This window comes from Scleropages formosus, chromosome 3 (genome assembly GCF_900964775.1).
Source record: "Scleropages formosus chromosome 3, fSclFor1.1, whole genome shotgun sequence".
Classification (NCBI taxonomy): domain Eukaryota; kingdom Metazoa; phylum Chordata; class Actinopteri; order Osteoglossiformes; family Osteoglossidae; genus Scleropages; species Scleropages formosus.
Window position 1 is genome coordinate 12,817,614 of NC_041808.1, and position 20,602 is coordinate 12,838,215.

The following is a 20,602-nucleotide window of genomic DNA, read 5'->3' on the forward strand; positions in this document are numbered from 1 at the left end:
TCAAAAGCTGATCATGTGAGCGCGTTGATTCTGTTTTGCAGCATTACTGAAATATTATTTTTTGAACGCATCGAAAATACAGTTGTATTCGATTCTTTTTTTTTTTTTCTTCACTGAAATGGGCATTAACCCCTTAACTAACTGCTTCTTGGATTTGCACTAAAGGAATATGTTAAGATTATACACAGGTCTTGGTGAGTTCGCGTTGCTATTTTGTTTTACAACAGATATCACACTACTGGTATTTTGTCAGATATCTTGTAAGAATCCATACGAGTGCTGAAACTTGGTATCGCATGAGAAAAAGTTTGTGGCCACGAGGTGAAATTTATATAACTCAGCCATAGACCGCAGCTGTTGATTTTTATGTTTAACAGTCTCTGTGAAATATCAACAAAAAGTCAAAACTCGGATTTTTTGCTGCTACTTTGTTCATCATCATCATCATCATCAATCATCATCATCATCATCATCATCAATCATCATCATCATCATTATTTTTCTGGGAGAAGGCACCTGTACGCGCATTATTGTGAAGAGTAAGTGAGCGCGCGGAGGAGGGAAAATCAAAATGATGTGTATTCGACTACTGGTTGTTGCAGTAACAATGAACACATGGCTGCTAAACTCTGCTCAGTCCAATCATGTCCAAAGGTACAAACGGGCTCTTGCTCGGAAAGCAGACCGACTTCAAGCCTCCCTGGCCAATGAACAGTGCAGGTCCGCTAGCCGAGCTCGACAGCGCCCCCTGGGGGCCGTGCACAGGAGTCACCCGAAGCTGAGAGACTTCCAGCGGGACGGAGCTGCATCTGAGGAAGAGACTTGTCCAGGAGGGTGCAGCTCACACACCGGACATGGTACTGCTGCCCGGATACTGCAAAGCGGGGCTCACGGTCCCTGGAGAATAGATGGAAGAGGAGCCAGCGAGGAGACTCCAGGGGCCACCAGGGTGCCTGCTTCTGACCGCTCCTTTTCCGGCGTAAAAAGTCGGAGGGGGTGGGAATCGGACGCGATCGCCGCCGAGACCGGTCGTCAGCCTAAGGAGGCCGGTGAGCCGCCCGTGCCGAGGGAGAGGCTTCACCGCGGTGTCCCCATCCAAAAAAGGACACCCCGGAGCCCAGCCAGGCCGTCCGAGAAGGAGAAACGCGAGGGTTTCCCTGACGACGCCGCGGCCTCCCGCAAGCGCTACGGAAGCTTCCATCCCACAGGCTACTCAAATGAGAGCGATGATTACTCTGGGGAACATGAGGGCCTTAGCCGCTCTGCCCGCGAGTCGTGGGGCTTCACAGAGCAGGACTTGCCACCCCAATGGATGACCACCATCTACTTCAGAGGTCAGAAGGAGCAGCTGAGGGTCCATCCTGCCCTGGGTTTGGTGTTGCCCCGTGCTGCGTTCAGCGTTGAGCTGTGGGTCAAGCCTGAAGGCGGACAGAGCGACCCGGCCATCATCGCAGGTGAATACTTACTCTCCCCCCGACCGGCATATACACGCGTGAGCACACATGCACAAACCCACACCACTGTCTGAAACTTCTGCCCTTCTTATTATTTTGACAATGAAATAGTTAATGCGCTATGCCATTACCAAGTTACTGGCTTGCCAGAAATTCCTTTTGTTGCTTCATCTTTTTCTCTACATTTTGGTCTTGGAAGCACAAAATCTCAGGCCGATTTGCAACGAACAAATCATATTTCAAGTATATGTCTTCAGTTTGGCTGTGCATTGTTCTGTCAATGCAATGTCAAGAGCCATCAGCTGACAGGTGGCAGTCAGCAAAGCACCACTCTTGACCAGGTGCAAATTCAATAACTAAAATACAGATCTAACAGAGGGTGGTGTGAGCCCCCTATGTTCAAGCAAGCCAAATGTCCCCTATAATATCTATGTGCAACAGCATTGTGTACTATTGCTCATAGTTTTTGGTCCCCCCCCCCCGATACCTGATGAATTGTTACAACACTGGTGTTAAGATATATTTACATTACACTGTCTGTGTTTACTATTCTATGTATCATATTTTTACTATAAACATAAAATGACGGAGACATTTAAAAAGAGAACAGATAGTACCCCAGCTATTATATAACACCTTCTTCTGTTTCAATTATAAATAATTACAACAGTTTTCAAAAAAAAGTTTTAGCTCAGTTCCCCAACCAGCGGAATCAACCAGTCCTTTCCACTCTCTTCATAGTGACTTAGTATTGGCCTTCAGTGTGCGGTCCCTTCATTATTATTCTGTAATATTATTGGAAATTATGGCAGCATGCAGAAGGAAACAACGGTTCTGTTTGTTAGGACAGAGTGCTTCCTAACAGCTGGTGCTGTCTTTAGCATCCTCTCTTTTCTTACCTGTTACAGGTGTGCGCCGCTTAACGACGGGGTTCCGTTCTGTGAAACCAGTCGCAGTTCGACTTCGTCGTTGAGCGAACACCATGGAGTGTACACTACTGTCTTACATTACGGAACTTTTTTAAGTAGAAAGAGTACACTCTGAAACGACAATAAAAACTACTGTACGGTAAATACATAAACCAGTAACATTATCATTATCGTGTATTATATACTATACATAAATCGTATATACTTTCATATGTCTGGCAGCGCAGTTGGTTTGGCTTAAAACGTGAGCGATGCATCACGTTACGACCCATACGACGGCTACGACGTCGCTCTTTGATAGGAATTTTTCAGCCCATTATATTTTTATGGGACCACCGTCGTATATGCGGTCCGTCGCTGCCCGAAACGTCGTAAAGTGGAGCATACCCGTATTGTCGAGTTCCCTCAGAATTACAGAACTAGAACTGAGTTCATCCCCCTGACCGACCAGGTGTTAACTGAAAATGCCAGAGGAATTTAATGCTAGAATCATTCTACTTTGACCGCGAGCACAAACATTTCCATGGCAGGTTCGAAGTTAATTGAGGTTTTCCAATTATCGGCGGTCCCAAAATACAGGTGAAAAATCATGAGCGGCAGACTACGGTCGCAGTGCAGGAATGTACTGGGAAATCATAAATGATACACAAGTGTCTCTCCAAAAATTTGGAGAAAGAAATTGTCTGGTCGTACATGGGAACTGAAGAGAAGCTCCTTGACCTAGTAGCCATGGTTTCTCTGACCTCACGCTTAACATTACATCTTGGATAGAGAATGGCCCATTAACATGTGTGAGCTGATGGCAATAAAGTGATGCTTACAGACTCACTGCATCCATACTTACTGTAACCGTACGAGGAAAGGGTGGAACGTTGTAGAAAAAAAATGGGCACAGTCTGTTGACTTAAGAGGGCAGTAAAATTGTTTATGCTGGGGGGTATTCTTTCAGGACTGTGCTTCTCATTCTTTTATTTTACATGCATCGATGGCAACAAACAAACATTACTACTTACAAGCTACCTTTTGATTGTTCAGGTGGATTCTGGAGTTTATTTAGCTGGGAGGCAGACTTGCTCTGGAAACATCTTGTACTTGGAAGTGTTCTTCAGGTTGGTTTCCAGACCTGGCAATAGTTCCCAGAGTGCTATAATCTGAACTTTCAAGGTGGTACTCTTTGTTTTCTGTTGCAAAGCAGCTGCCAGACACTAGATCTGAAGTGCTGGGATGCTGACCACCAGTGTGCCCACAGACTTCCTTCTGAGTGCAGAAAACCTTGCCACCCCCACCTGCACCCACTCCCCTCCTTTTTTTAAATTCAAGTGTGTAACAGATTTTTGGAGAGACACTTGTGTATCCCAGGTTGAACTCACATGCAAAAAAAAAAAAAAAAAAAAACTATGGCCTTTTTGTGGTGCTGTCTGAAATAGATTTTTCATTTCCTCGACTGTTTGAATAAAGAGGTGTTTTACTAATATTTATAAGCTAATTCTGACCTGAAAATGTGTTAGACCACCCTTGCAGATTAGAGAGAACTAGAAGAAAACATCTCCTTTTCCACATTCTGTAAGGTACTGCCATTGGATTTGTCTGGTCATACATGGGAACTGTTGAGAGAAGCTCGTTGGCTTTTTAAAAAAAAAAATAAATAAATTACTCTGAATTTCAAAATAACGCTTCAGAATATTGTTATATGATATTGATTGTTCAGACCGAAACAGCAAGAATGCAGCATGCTTTGTTGCATGGAGGCAAGTGCTCAAACGATAGCGACACAGTGGACCGCAATCAATTGGTGCCACAACCCAAGAAGCCAAAATCCCCAATGTTCACCAGAGGCACCACCTGTGATCCATGTAACTAATCCAATGCACGTGTTTTCAATGAACCTCATCACCAGTCCTCCAGCCCTATAAAAGGAGCTAAAGGTACCTTACTAGTTTGTGGGTTCTTGATCACTTACCTGGTGTTACTTCAGTATGTTTCCATTCTAGTCTTGAGCTACTGTGTACTACACTCTTTCTGTCATGTGTCTTTGTTTCGTTGCGACACAGTCTGTCTTACATTTATTTATGAACTCCATGTAGTGTTATGAGCCCACGTACCTTATTCACCAAGGTGACTTACACTGCTAGATACACTACTCACAATGGGTCACTCATCCACACATCAGTGAAACACTCTCTCTGTCACTCACACACTATACGGGAACCTGAACAGCATGTCTTCGGACTGTGGGAGGAAACCCACGCCCACACGGGGAGAGCATGCAAACTCCACACGGACTGAGCGGGGAATCGAACCCACATTCTCTCACCCCACCCAAGTGCTGTGAGCCAGCAGCGCCACCATGCTGTCTTATTCCATGTCCTGCATGTCACCCGTGCACTTTGCTCTGGGTTTGCGCTGTGCGCTGCTATATACACTCTGCTCTTGGGATCATTGCCCTTTACGTCTGTGTTTGTTTCACGCTCAGATGTTACAAATGGAAGTGTTCAGGTTGATCACCATTTTAAATAATGTGATAAACTATAAGCATAAGGTTTGTAGCGCGTAGTTTGAGACCTTAAGGAAAACCCCTAAGCAGCTGTTCTGGGTTTAAATATTCAGTATTATGAAATATATAATTTAATAAACTATATTTTGTACAGCACCGTGGAAAGAAGGCGTCTGCCAGTAATAATTCAAATGCACACATAATGTAAAAGCAAAATGTTTGTCTATATATAAAAATGATATGTATGTGTCGAACATTTCTAAAGCCTTTTATTATATTCCCTTCACACAGAAGCAGCTCTCAGTTTTGAGGCAGAAGGATCTTTTACGTGTTTCAGCAAGCGCAGTATGAAATAACGAACACTGACATGGGAAATGTGGAACTTTTTTTAGTCATGTCATGTTATTTTAGAATTATTTTCAAGTATTACTTGGACTATACTGATGCTGTTTTTTCTGGAAGCTAATTTGATAAACTAGCTTCAGAGGCCAACATGGTTGTTTCCAACTTCACTTACTCTCCCATACTAGGATTACTGCAAGCACATTTTTGAAGATGAAAGGAAGTAGGACAGCATCTAAATCTATTTTAAAACATTCTCTGAGTTTGTTTTTATATTCCACCTGAAACCAGAGGTCAATCTAAGGCCAAGGTGGTTTTAGGAATGGAAAGATTATTGGATAAAAAGTAATTCTTTCATTGCTATTGTATTAATTGCCTTTATTAGATAACCACATTTTAATTGAACAAGATGTAATCCAAAATCTGCTAAAGATCACTTCAATCCGTGTGTGCATATGAGAGTTTTCAGATTGTGGAAAGTTCTTGTTTCATTCCCTTTGACATCAGAAAAACTATGACAATGTTTAATATGAAGTATTATGTAGGCAGTTCAGTTGAAAAATTTAGAATTTAATGTATGATAAGCTACTGTAAAATCACACAATAGCATCTTACAGTTTAGTTTAATATTCCCAGGGTGGAAAAGCACAGTAATGATTGTTTTAAAAAAAAAAGAAAAAAACTGGAAACATGCATTGGTGCTATTAAAGTACAGCTGATATACAAATGTTTCTACAGAACTGTAGTGTGATACAAAGCCAGACCACAACAACTTGTTGGTGTGGTTCTATGTTTTGGTTGTCCTCGTTGTAACATGCGTTTTTCTGCGTCCCGGTGTGTTACTGATTTATCAGAAGCTTGCAGACTGTGTTGTGATGGTCCAGACATGGGGAGCCCCTTGAGTATCTCTCTCGCTAAGGAAGCAAACTGCTGCCCCATGTGTGCTTCATTATGGACCTCCCGAGGCATTGCAATCTTCAGATCCACTTGAAAATGAGAAGCTGGACAGACTTCACACACAGCTTTCTTGACTCCACGTCCAGCAAGGGCCCCAGCCTGTGTGTCTTGTGTCACGACTTCCTGAAGGTCTAGGCCTCCCTGGTTCACTGTGGTAAACTAAATGGGAAGACATTTGTTTCTGTCTCCAACCTCTTGATTTACTGTATTTACAGTAAGTCTACACACTGATTAAGGACATAATACACAACCACTTATGTACACTTAAGTGGCATTTTAAAGATTGTTCTGCCTTCCACGTTAAGATTGAAGTGTTTTACGATGAGATTTTGCTGAAATGCCTGACTATGTGAAAAGGTTCAGTAACGTTTAAATGTAAAAGGCTTGTTGAGAATTTTCACTGTCTTCAGTAGGCTGGTTAAGAATGATGCTTGAACTTTTATGCATCTTTCAGATGTTCCTACTTTCTCTCAAATGTTAAAAGTTGATAAGAAGCATTAAATCACAGGAAATGTCTGAGGCAGAGTTAAATCAGACTTGCCACCTGTCATACCTGAATCCTTTTAAAATTAAAATTTAGTTTGCCTTATCTTTTTTTCACACTTGGATGGATTTTTGTTTTTGTGATTGTTATCTTTCTTCAGTTTCTGTCCACCTTCTCTTCAGGCACTCACAAGTGGCTGTGTAACACCTCATTGGTCATAAGTTCTTTGGACAAATATGCAGTCTATTGTCAAGTACATTGCCAAAACTGGTATGCAAAAAAAATAATAACAAAAAGGATTCTGTTTAAAAATGTACCAGAATTCAGTCTGTAGCCTTATATCTTATCATACTCTTCTGCTGTCAAAGCCATCAGTGTCCCAAAGCAAGGTCATTCACTCTATGGGATCTCTTACTACCTTAGTGTTTTATTTTCCTTCGCTTCTTTGTCTTGCCATTTTCCAATAATCTTTCATATTCTTGCTTGTCTTCCTGTCTGGTCTGGGCCTCGTATCTGTGGTATGACAGAGACATAGGTTATTACCTGAGTCTGCTGTCCTTTCACAACCTCTGTGGATTTGCTACCATTCAGACTTCGTGTTGTCAGGATTATACCCATTTGCAAAAAGCTTCTTTGACGTCAAATCAAGAGGCTTCGTTTCAGTAATCTTGCAAATGTCACTAGCCAGACATATGTAAATAAATACATCAATGATGATAGACTATGGAAAATCAGAGTATACACCTCGCAGGCTTCATTTACAGCATGTAGTTTCATAGCGCCATAGCAACGGGGCAAATTCACACAGCTTTCCTCAAAAATGGCAGAATCCCAAAGTGGATACCTGTCAATCAGTTTTCTTCACCTGACCACTTCAATGTCTGGTTTCATTTACAGCCAACATTTGTAAGGCATTAAAGCAGATTGGTCAAGTTTGGGACATAGATGAAAGTTTTGACAAAGAAAAGTGCAGTTGTCAGAAAGAGAGAAAAGACAGGGCTCCCTAACTTCCCCCCAAGGTAAGCCTCAGAGAGAAGAGGGTTCCAAAATAAAAAGCTTGACATCATTTCACTTCGTCCACCTGGAGAGCAGCTTAATAGCTTCTTCAGGCTTCTAGTCTCAGATCATGTTGTGCTCAGACTCTGAGAACTGTACCTTTCTCTACTATCTCTTCACTGGCCCCAGATCCCTTAGAGGATGTAAATTTTTCAACTGTAAAAGTGACAGATCATAAATAAAATAAATCTATTTAAACTCTTTAACAAAACAACACTGGTTTACCAATGCAACCTATCTATTGCATGACTTAATTGCACCGAATTTCCGACAAATTCTTCAGAGTCGCAGCAAACATGAGCACAATACCTTATTTTTTGGTAACATTTAAATTTTATTGCAGTCCCCAGTCTTTTGGCTTCAAGACTTTAATAACCTGTGCTACTCCACAAGTTAGCATTTATCAGTCATTGCTTAGCTTTTTCATAATTGCAAGCTGCATAGTTTTTTCTTTTTTTTCCATTTCTTGTCTGTATAATCACTTATGTTGTCTGATTTGCCTTGCAGGAGTCTTTGATAACTGCTCGCACTCTCTGAGCGAGAAGGGTTGGTCTGTGGGCATTCAAACAGTGGACCCCATGAAAAAAAGAGATGCTCGCTATTCCTTCACTCTTCGCACTGATCGTGCGCCCAAAGCAACGACCATTACAGGACACCAACGTTACGAGCCAAACTCTTGGACACATTTGCTAGCTAGCTACAATGGAGACAAGATGAGCTTGTACGTAGATGGGGCCAAGGTGGGGGAGAGTAGCGGTCAGTCAGGTAATCTCCACAGCGCTTTTATGAGCGCCTGCCGTGTGTTGCTCCTTGGTGGTGACCAGACAGACCTTGGGCACAGTTTCCGTGGGCAAATTAGTGGCTTTGTTTTGTGGGGTGGTCCACGGGTTCAGGATGAGTTTTCCAAAGGCAACCCCCAGGAAGCTCCCGAGGAGCCCCTCCTGGCATTCCGGGGTGACTTTTCTGCCCTGCTGCAGCACTGGGTGCCTTACAAGGATGGCAGTCCTCCGACCCTGGATTTCACTCCCATCCCAGACCAGAAAGTTGTATCACCCTTCCTACCTCCTCCATGTGGGGTGACGACCTGCGATAACAAGGACATAGTCCTCAGCTACAACGACCACTGGCAGCTGCGTACAAGGAAGCATATCCGCTACCGGGTAGTCAACATTTGCAATGATGATGGGAGCCATCCTACTGTGTCCCAGGACCAGATCCAGCGGCAGCACCACGCCCTTACAGAAGCCTTCCAGCCATACAACATCACCTGGGAGCTCACTGTGCAAACCATCCACAATTCGTCCCTCCGCCAGCGATTCGTGCTTAGCAACTGTCAGATCAGCAAGATTGGGAACCGGCACTGCGACCTAGAGTGTGACCACCCACTGACCGGACATGATGGTGGTGACTGTGTGCACCTGGGCCCCTGCTACAACTGGAAGAGGCGGGATGGGGTCTGCAACATGGAGTGCAATAGCATACGCTACGACTTTGATGATGGCGACTGCTGTGACCCTGAGGTGACTGATGTTAAAAAGACCTGCTTTGACCCGGAATCTCTGGACAGGTGGGTTTAATGTGATTTACTTTTTAGGTTAGCTCTAAATCTGATTTTCGGCTTCTTCATGTTTCTTCATTCCATGTGGCTCTTCAGATGTGCATATGGCATATGAAATAGAACAAGAAATATGTTTCCATGACACTAACATTGACAATGTTTTTTACATTGTCAGTTGGCTGTATGATGCCTGCTATATTGGAAAAAAAAAAAACGAAAATATTAAAAGCAAATTAAATAAATAAATATATATAGAAAATTGTATATTATATCATTTTTTATGAGAGAAAATGCATAGCTACCTTGTACAGACAATGAGTTGTAAGGCTGTCCAACGTGTACTGTAACACTGCTTATTGACTCATTGACAGTGAAGTCACATTTTGATTTGTACAGGCAAAATTGCTGCTCTTCTCTAAGATTTTAAGAGGGAAATATGAAAAAAGCAGGTGTATTTCAATGAATGATGTTATATATTCACAGAGCAGCTAAATGTCAATAGTTAGGAACGGTGTCTAGCAGCAACATTAATAATGTTAGTAACGTACTTGCCGGCACACCATTTTTTAAAGGTTTCTTACAATGACAAATTTTGCTTGCTCAGAGGGGTCAACCAACATCGATCTTCAGGACTATTCAAGCAGGAATGTCATTTGTTACAATTTAGAAGGAGCCCAATTGCAAAGATTAACTTTGGCCAGCAGATAACCAAAAACCTAAGTGGTTTTTGTCATTCCTGTCATGAATTAATGATGGCTGTGTCATTATTTCCTCATTTAGGAAATCTGACTTAACGTCTCTTGCAGCTGGTATAACACTGCATAAAAGGAGTGTCAGGACCTCATGCGGGTTGTGTCAATCTTTTATGCTCATATTGCATACAAACGGAGATGTGATGTGTAGTAACGTAGTTGATTGTAAAACCAGACTCATGATATTTGCTTCTCCCTGTGATTAGCTCACATCAGGGTAGTAGTGTGGGTGTTTGTGTGCACTACTATGTAAGGCCACGTTTTTCGAGGTCTGGGATGCTAGAAAATTTTGCACGTTTTTTTTTAATTTGCTATTAATTTCTTATGTGTTTATGAGGACCTAACACTGCACTTCCCCATCTTCCACTTCACAAGTATATGTTTATGACAGTCTGAAGGTCTCACTGCTTCCGCTGTAGTACCTTTGATCAAGGTTGTACCCTGAATTACAGTAGTAATATATCAGCTGTATAAATGGGCAAATAGTAAATACATGTCACTATGCTTTCAACTTGCTCAGTCTTGAAATTTTTCACATATATTCGTAAATGAACAAACTGCCAGGTTTCTTGTCACGACTATAGCTAATAGTAAAGACCAGCACCAATTTATTCTATGTTCAATCTCTCTCTACATATGCGAGCTAAGCTGAATCTAAAATATACATATGAATACGTATATGTTTGAGTTACGTATATTTAATTGTGAAATTCCTCTTGATAGTATGGAAGAAAGAGAATCTGACTTTGATCTCGAAAAAGAACAAATACAATCCCAAAATTTTCTTTTTCCTTCTTTTCAGTTTAAGTGACCGAAGACTAATACGAATAAGAGAAACATCACAAATATCACATATACATACATATATATATATATATATATATATATATATATATATATATATATATATATTTTGTAAATGGGGGGGTGCAGAGGTGCAGCGGGTTCGGCCAAGCCCCGCTTTGTGGTGGGTCTGGGCTTCAAGTCCTGCTTGGGGTGCCTTGTGGTGGACTGGCGTTCCGTCCTGAGTATGTCCCGTCTCCCTCCAGCCTTGCGCCCTCTGTTGCTGGGTTAAGCCCTGGTTTGCCACGACCCTGCTCGGGACTAGCGGTTGTGGACATTGTGTATATTTGTAAATTAACTGCTGGTCTTTTTTGATAATTATAGCCATTACTGAAAACCAGTTTTTTAAAGTTGGTACTATTTTACATTACAAGAGACCTCATTCCTTATACAGCATCTGTTGCCTTTGCATATTCAGTGGGCGTCTTTTTTGAAAGTTTATGCTATCTGTTACCTATCTTCTCAAAGAATTCCTACAGAGATGAATTGGACCCCGATGATGTTGTTTTGCTCAGGGCTGCTTCATATTAATCCTTTGAAGAGCACAACAGCATCTCCAGAGCCAGTCCCCAGGAGATGCACCATGGCTACAGCCCATCCTTCAATTTTTAAAAAAAATTATTTATTTTTGTGCTTTTCTTACATTCATTAATGGCTGGTTCACTTACTGACATTTATTTATATTCACCATATGATGATGGCAGTTTAATATGTGCAACTTCAGTGATACAGCTGTTAGGGATTCCACTGTGTCACCCCAACTCTACTTATCAATATCTGCTTTTTCTGACACTAAAGGAGCAGGGCTGCAAGATATGTGCATATTAGAAAACAATAATCAGAATTAAGGGGTCATCCCCATCTATGTCTAAACAGGCTTGAGAAGAACTCGTGGAGATGACGATTTGAAGCCCTGTGCACTGGATGTATTTTTATTTATGTTGTGGTCTGGGATTCCAGTATTTTTCCTGCTTGTCCAGGCATCTTGCAGCCGGGCAGCAGAATGTTGGCCCTCGCCAGTTGCTGTCACTGCGCAAATTTGTTGTTAAATCAGAAAGAATCAGTGCATGGGGAATTTCCAGTTTGAAATCTGGCTGACTTTAGAGATAAAGATTAGAATGGCCTTTTAGCTATTAAAGAGCTGTTTTTCCTTTGCCGGAGGAGGGGAGATGTGGGATTCCCTATCAGTCCACAAGTTCATATAGTTTCCCTGCACAGGAGTCATATTTTTTGGTTCAATGGCAAATACAGGAACAAAATACAAAATGCATTTAATATAACTAAATTTTGTGTCTGTTTTTTTTTTTTTTTTCGTTTTCTTATATTATTGTGACACTTCAGCTTTCCGCTGCAGAGTATCCCTTTTTGTACTCTGTAATAATTTTATTTTTAATTAAATTTACTTAACAGTTGATCATATATAATAATTAATCTAAGCAATGTTTTCATACTCTAAAACACAGAATTCTAATAAGTGATTTATATCAGTGACCAGTTATGTAATTCTGTAAGACCATAGCCACTGAAATATGCAGGGCTAATTGACCTTTGCTGCAATAAAGTCAGTAAGTGTTATACTAGAACAATCTTTAGGTGTTAGTTCAACACTTTCACTAATCTGCTTGCAGGAAGAAAAAAAAAAAATATATATATATATATGTGTGTGTGTGTGTGTGTGTATCAGGATTTCATGTTGAAAATTATTTATTCAGAATTTCTTTTTTTTTTTTTCAGTGAGGGGAAAAAGTTTTAGGTCTGCATTATTTGTCTTGGCAGCCAGCACCTCATTTGAAACCTCAAGCCAGAAAAAAAGAAAAAAAAAGAAAAAACACGAGGAAAACTCGTTAAGCTTGTGGCTTGTTATCTCTCAAATGGAAATGGTATTACCAAATTGAATTAATTTATTACAAAGTTTTCCTGATTATGTCAAACACTTATAAACAGTGCTGAAAAAATGAAAAGCTTTAATAGAGGTACCTGTGGAAGGAATTAGAGGGCTTTTGTTAGGAATTGCATCAGGAAAGCACTGGTAGAATTCAAAGTTATTTTAGAAAAAGGTTAGAAAGTCATGTTTTGCCAGTTATGTCCTCTTGTGATAGTCAGGAGGACAAACCTTACAGGTGAATCTCTGCAAACTACAGCGACTATTTCCATCAAGCGGCTGTATATGGTTGTTGTTGTGGATAGCTGTCCAAGGTTCGGTGGGTCTGGGGTTCGAGTCCTGCTTGGGGTGCCTTGTGATGGACTGGCGTCCCGTCTGGGGTGTGTCCCCTCCCCCTCCAGCCTTGCGCCCTGTGTTGCCGGGTTAGACTCCAGCTTGCCGCAACAGCGCTCGGGACAAGCGGGTGTTCAAGGTTCAGACCACACCGCCTTTGCCTGGCACAGCTTGCATTACTTACCTGTCCTAGTGACCTGTGAATGGATTGACCTCACAGTTGCACATTTATTAATTTAGCTGAAAGTTTTCACGAAAACAATGATTAACCCATTTATGCAGACAGGTCATTTTTATTGTAATAATTCTGGGCAAGTACTTTACTCAAGGATGCTACAGGAGGTGGTGGGACTTCCAAATTCACAAGCGATGACTCAGAGTGTTATACTACTTTTTGTTGTATCATGAACTCTTTACTACACTGTGCTGGAATCTTTTAGTCTACAAAAAGCCAGGATATCTTAAGATGGTATGCAGCATTTTTTTTTTTTTTTTTTAATCTAAGGGATCAGAAATATGCTACATATAAAATTATTTTTGAAATATTTTTATAAATGATTAATTGTTTATTATTTTCTTTTACATTTTATTTAAAATCTCAACCAGTTGGTTTTATTTCACCTTGTCAAGAGAGTTCTGTGATAGGAGACCATATTGACATGAATTAGTTTATTTTATGAAAATGACCATTTTGGATATAATCCCAGAAACTTCTGGTATTTCAGCTAATGGACTGCTTCATTTTGGGTGTTAGCGAAAGACACTTCGACCGAGCCTCATTTAAACAGCCATGTCAGTGAATGCTCTATGGTCGCACTCCAATCACTAAAACCAAAGACAAAACTATGTATGACACATTTCAGTCTCAAGAGAAGAAGACTATTTCTATATTTAAATCTTGGACCTTACACATCATATAGTACAAGTAAATAATAGTATTTTATATATAATAGTCTATAACAAGTATATAATAGTAATTTCAGTTTCAGGTTTTTCAATGGCAATATTTATTTGTTCATGGATTAACATGACAGGCATTGAAAACTGATTGCAAAACCTAATTTGTGATTAAACACACACATCATCTGAACCACTTGTCCCAGTCGGGGTTGCGGGGAGCCGGAGCCAAACCCGGCAAAACACGGCATGGGGCTGGAGGGGGAGGGGATACACCCAGGACAGGATGCCAGTCTGTCGCAAGGCACCCCAAGCAGGACTTGAATCCCAGACCCACGGAAGAGCAGGACCCAGTCCAACCCACTGCACCACCACGCCCCCTCATACTTAAACAATAAAAAGAAATAACCAGAATAACATTTAAGAACTAGAAAAGTAAGTGCTGTATAAGAAAATATCTGAAACCATTTTAATTCCAAATAATAATTTTGTGATCATTCATTTAGACTGTTTGCTGCAAACAGGAAAAGTGAATACTTTTATTTAAAAGATGACTGTCTATGATGTTGATCAAAATTCATCAGACACCTTTTTATGGGAAATATTTACCCAAACTGAAGTGGACTCAGATCTTCTCCAGTTATTGGTCTTTCCTCCATTCCTTCAGCTTTTTATATTAACGCCTGCTACATTATCATACTGTATCTTTCCTCAGTATAGTATCTGTTTTAAAACTTGTATATGAAATTACGGAACCCTTTGCTATGTATTGTGAAATTTATAGCAGATTTAAAGAAGGAAGGTTTGACAGTCAATAATGGTCACAAACAAATTGCATCTAATGGAGGGAGTAGTGAAGGTTTTGAATCTAAAAGCTGTGCAAAAAACCTACGATGGCTTAGAATTACAGTCATCATGGGTTGTCTACACAGCCTTTAGACTCAGAACCTTCACTATCAGGAGGAGGAAACAGAGGGAATACAAAAAACTGATGGGGAATAGCAAACATTTGGATATGTAAAGATATTGCATGCCTGAGTGGAATGTCCTTTTTTCATCTGAAGGAGCAGCTTCCCCTTGCTGAACAGCAAAGGTTTTGAACCAGGTTAAGGCATAATCTTTAAAAATGGAAATTATCCAAAATGTACATCAACATGCAGTATATACATCAGACACCCACATTTTATACAGACAGCCAGTTTCAAAGACAGAGTAGAAAAACATTTGGGGAAGTATACCCATCATCTGTTATCTTATTCATAAAAATGATGACATGAGTCCTTCTGGTTAGCATATGAGGATGAGTTGTGTGGTCTGAACTTTAACTTTGAATGAATAAACAGTGAAACCGCTGCTTAGGTGATCTACAGATACTTTTTATCCAACCTGACTTACATACCTTTAAAGTTTGCATGTAGTCAATTCAATTAAATGATCAGTTCAAGTAAATGATTAACCATTTCAGTGTTTCAGCATTTGTTCAGTATAATACCAAGGCCCTGTCTTGAAAATAATAACCAAAGTTTTGGTCACATTTATCCATTTTTGTTATCTAGAAAGATAAACAGCTTTATTCCAGCATGGTTCCCCAAGATAAACATAGGGCTGAATAACAGTTTCTCTGCTGAACTTATAATAAAATTGAATTGCAGAGATTGAAAAGATAGATTATGTGATGCCTTGCAAAGGTGTGACTATGCCAGCACATTAATGTATTATTACTACATAAAATGGGCAGTTATGGTGCAGATCTTTGAATGGCTGAGTGTTTCTCCTATCTTCAAGGTGATTAATAACACGCTCACTCTCTTCACTCTAGGGCATACATGAGCGTGAAAGAACTGAAGGATGTCCTGCAGCTGAGCAGCAATGACACTCTCAACGTGTTCTTTGCCAACAACTCAGTCCGTGAGGAGCTAGCTGGGGCCGCAACCTGGCCATGGGCGAAGGAGGCTCTTGGCCATCAGGGTAACACTCAGCTCCTGGACTTCATGCACACGACAGCTTTGACAGATCTGTAGTCAGTACATCAAAATAATGTTACAGGTTGAGACTCTCCAATAAAGGCAGCAGCATGGTACCATATCCTTACTGTCAATGCTGATATGTTAAAGCCAAAGGTCACACATTATATGTTGTCTTATGAAGATATACACACACACACACACACACACACATTTTCAGAACCGCTTGTCCCATACGGGGTCACGGGGAACCGGAGCCTAACCCGGCAACTCAGGGCGTAAGGCTGGAGGGGAGGGGTCACACCCAGGACGGGACGCCAGTCCGTCGCAAGGCACCCCAAGTGGGACTCGAACCCCAGGCCCACCGGAGAGCAGGACTGCGGTCCAACCCACTGCGCCACCACACCCCCTCCTTATGAAGATATACTGTACTTTAAAATTCTGTAGCCTGCATTGCCTTAAATTAAGACTATGGTTACCTACAGTTTTGAAGAGTTTTCCCAGCTCTCCTTATGCTACGAGCTCAGAAAGGGTTTTAAATAAATGCTGTAGTTACTGTAGCATCCCTCAAGTATTACAGTAGAATATCCTTTCCTTAAGAACGAGCATCTCTAGTGGAATATAGCATCTTTCAAATGAATTAGCATACATTTGTTCCACATTATGTCAGCGATCTTAAAAAAGGACATTTATAGTGAACTTTCATTTTAATATTTGACAGAGAGCTGGCCTTCTGTTATATCTTACTCTGGACAGTAGCTAGTGTAAGATTTTACAACTTCTTGGAAGGGGCCTTACTTTGTAGATCAACTTAAGACACTATGGATAAAACTGTGAACAATAATGTCAACATTTAAAGTGTTTAAATCATTTATTGTGTCCATGCAATGGCTAGTGTGATTAGTGACACCGAAACAATGTAGAGGGAAATCAATGTATGTATAAACAGCTTGGAATCTGCATGTATTTTAAGAATTCAAAGCTAGAATAGCACAGCACTCTTCTGGACAAAATTCTATGCTAAATCCATAGAGGTAAATATGGCTAATGGTAAGCTTAACTGCCTCTGACCTTGTGTTCTGCCAATTTTATACTGTTTGCTTCAAGGCTAGCTATTTGTTTCTGCAAAATGTCTGTAGACGCCTCCATTCAACCTATTAGTTTGCTTCATGTGGACTGTAGGATCTTAAAAAAAACATTGGCCCGTAGGCGTGTGACCCCACCTCACACACACATACACACACAAATCATTAAACCTGAACAGTCCGGATTTGTTAAAGCTATGTTTGGCTCCAATACATTGTGTTACAAAAAGCAGGAGGTTACTTTGGTTATTTCTCTTAATACAGAAATGGCATTTGAAAGGGCAGAATGGAATTTCTTATTTACTGTTTTATAAAAGCTTAAATAGGATAATAATTTTTAGGCTAATTAACTTTTATATTTGAGCCCCTTGGCAAAATACATGTAAATAGCTTTTTGTTGTACACATTCCGTGTGGGGAGAGGTTACAAGCAAGGTTTCCCTCTTTCTCCCTTATTATTTACATTTATGACTGAAATTTTGGCAAAAACTATTCGAAGTGATTCATTCACATCTAGTGTAAGGGGAAGAGAAGAGGACCATATCCTTTCCTTCAGTGCCGAGAATGTACTCTTACACCCCGATGAACCCTAAAACATCCACTGCAGTAGTTCTGAAGGTGATATTTAATTATTATAAACTTCCAGTCTACAAAATTAATCTCTCTAAACCTTTGGCACTACAAATGAATTCTCTTCCTTATTTTCAGTGGTGTTTTCCCTTTCTTCCTGGCAACCTCAGGTTTTAGATACATGGGAATGTTTCTCACCTCATCTAAAATCAGCTAATAATGACCAGCTACTTTTTACTGATAAAGAAAGTTAAGGACGATTAAACTGCTTGGGCCTCCTTACTTATTTCATTATTTCAGTTGTTTGCTTTATTATTGAAAAAAGTGCTTAGCACTTACTTCAGTGTCATTGACAATAAAAATGTGACTTTTATATTTAATATCAGGTTTAATGACATTAAAGAAGCCAGTCAAAGTATAGGTGATGATTGCATAAAAATCATTTTTATTTATTTAAGCAGGTGAATGTTCTTAATTCTAAGTCACATTACCTCAGTCTTTTTTTATTTTGCTTGATCAAAAAGAAATCAGACGTAAGTATTCTGTAACTGAGAAAGCTAAGTTAGCAGTACCTGTCATCGTGTTATGGATCATTGATAGTCATCTTATGTTATGCACTTGCCTTTTCAGGTGGTATGGTTCTGAACCCATCGTACTTTGGTACAGCGGGGCACAGCAACACCATGATCCATGAGATGGGCCATATTTTGGGCCTGTACCATGTCTTCAAGGGAGTCAGTGAACGTGAGTCATGTGATGACCCATGCCGTGAAACAGTGCCATCCATGGAAACAGGAGACTTCTGTGAGGACACTGCTCCAACGCCTAAGTTCAAGGCATGCAAGGACCCAGAGCCCATCATTGACACCTGTGGCCCATCTCTTTACGAAAAAACACCCTACAACAACTATATGAGTTACACAGGTATGACCCTTGTCTACAAGCTAGAGTAAATAAAGACAGCAGTTTCCATAATTTCAGTGTTTCCTTGGTAGGGACAAGTTGCTAGATGGTGCTCATTTGAAATTTATTTATTTCCTCCAGATGACAACTGTACCAACAATTTCACACCTAACCAAGTAGCACGGATGCATTGCTACTTGGACCTTGTGTACCAGAAGTGGGTACACAGCAAAAAGCCGTCTCCTGTCCCACTTCCTCCTATTCTGATTGCTCAGAGCTCAAACTCCGTGACCATTCACTGGCTACCACCTGTGAGTGGGGTGCTTCACCAAGGGTATGCACCTTCGTGAACTGCACTATTGTGAAGGTGTCTCAAAGCACTTTGTTGTCAGTGAAACTGGAAGCTAAAACATAATTTATTGATTTTACTAATGCAGTAGTGGAGAACATTGTGCAAAATGTTTATTTTATTCAGTAATTCAGAACATCCATCCATCCAATGCCAATAAAACTCATTGGCCTATGAATTGGGAGACAAATTCATTTTTGGGGTCCCGTGTTGGTCCATGAATAAGAAGAGTATTTTGGTTGGCCAAGGCATTTTTCCATGCATATTTAAATTAACCAGTTTGGTGTAATTTCTATTGCACTGATTGAAAGGTAACTCTAAATGAAGGGCCTAGACCATGTGTGGGTGCTATAAAATGAATGACATTCTCTATATCCCTCAGGGAAGGTGACGTGAACTGCAGGAGCTGCAACAAGGAGGGTGCACTTCTTCAGTATGCCCACAAAGCCACTTCACCACGTGCCTGTGACTCTTCTGGCTACTGGACACCAGAAGAAGCAGTTGGTGAGACCCTTTGCCTTGTCTGGGAAGTTATCACACAAAAAATAAATAAACAATAAACAGAATGTTTGTGATATATTTTTAGGTTTTTTTTTTTTTTTTAATTTTCACAGGTTAAAAATTATACTGTAATTAATTTTGTGTATTATGTAATAGTCTTTTGAAACAGTTGACGCTATTGTGAAAGTTATTAAATAAATTTAAATTTACTAATCTTTGAAACGGTTCTCACAAATTAGTAAATTTACACTATTTTGAAAAACTCAGGTTTTATCTACCAAATGTGGGTGACTCTTATGAGATTAGTAATATGAGACAAAGCATACTTGAAGAATTAAGTATCAGAAGACATTCCTGTAGAGACAAAAACATCATGTTTAAGTGATTACAAATAAAGGTGTCCATCGTGCTTCTGAGATTTGTCAAAGGTGGGAGAAATCCATCTGACACTGTCATGAAAAAAAAAGTAGTTGTATCTCACGTTGCTTTCAGACTTTGTTCTTTGTATAACATGTGTAACTGTTTATTTCAGTCAAGATGTTGTGCATTTGGACCAAACCCATTTTTCAGCTGATGTGAATCAAACTTATAGCTTTTCAAAATGTGACCCATTGAAACATAATACAGGCACATCTGCCAAACCTAAAACATATAATACAGAAAATACTTTGCAGCAAAATAATTTGGTATTTCTACTTGCCAGAGCATGGTAACCATTATATGATTGGCACTAGATGAACAGGAAACATGATTTTCAATCACTGCTTATCTACTTGGGGTGATCTGAAGTCAGTCTGTAGGGTGTAAAGCAAGGTACGAGACCAGTGTCAAATCCATCCCAATGCCCCTTAATTAGACAGACACTACTTACACACTAAATTGAATGTTACCAACTCATGGGTGTACGAATTTTTCTTATTAACAGTGTTTCTTACTATTTAACACAAAGATGTAAAACATTTAAATATTGATTCTAAAATAATGCTAGGTTTCAATTTACATTTATTCATTTAGCAAATGTTTTTCTCCAAGAAAAAAATACAAAAAGTGCATTACACTAACATATGGAGAAATCTAGATGCTGACACGTGAAGTACAATTTGTCTCATAGCACCATATAAACCAGTATATGTTACACGAGTAGCTGCATATAGTTTTCTGTAAAAAAAATATGGAAAAAAAAATGTGCTGCGCATTTATGGACTTCGTAGGAGATCAGGGAGAATTGACTCTGAAACAGATGTGTTTTG

General features: G+C 40.1%; 1 protein-coding gene across 1 annotated transcript in view; it reads left to right on the top strand.

Moving 5' to 3' along the window:
- Nucleotides 1–607: 607 nt before the first annotated feature.
- Nucleotides 608–20,602, top strand: part of pappa2 (pappalysin 2) — a 67,766-nt gene continuing 47,771 nt past the window's right edge. The window contains exons 1-6 of the mRNA XM_018753260.2: nt 608–1,454; nt 8,224–9,283; nt 15,801–15,949; nt 18,230–18,523; nt 18,644–18,836; nt 19,234–19,355. Of these exons, the coding sequence (XP_018608776.1) occupies nt 608–1,454; nt 8,224–9,283; nt 15,801–15,949; nt 18,230–18,523; nt 18,644–18,836; nt 19,234–19,355 (2,665 nt within the window). The remainder of the gene's footprint in view (nt 1,455–8,223; nt 9,284–15,800; nt 15,950–18,229; nt 18,524–18,643; nt 18,837–19,233; nt 19,356–20,602) is intronic.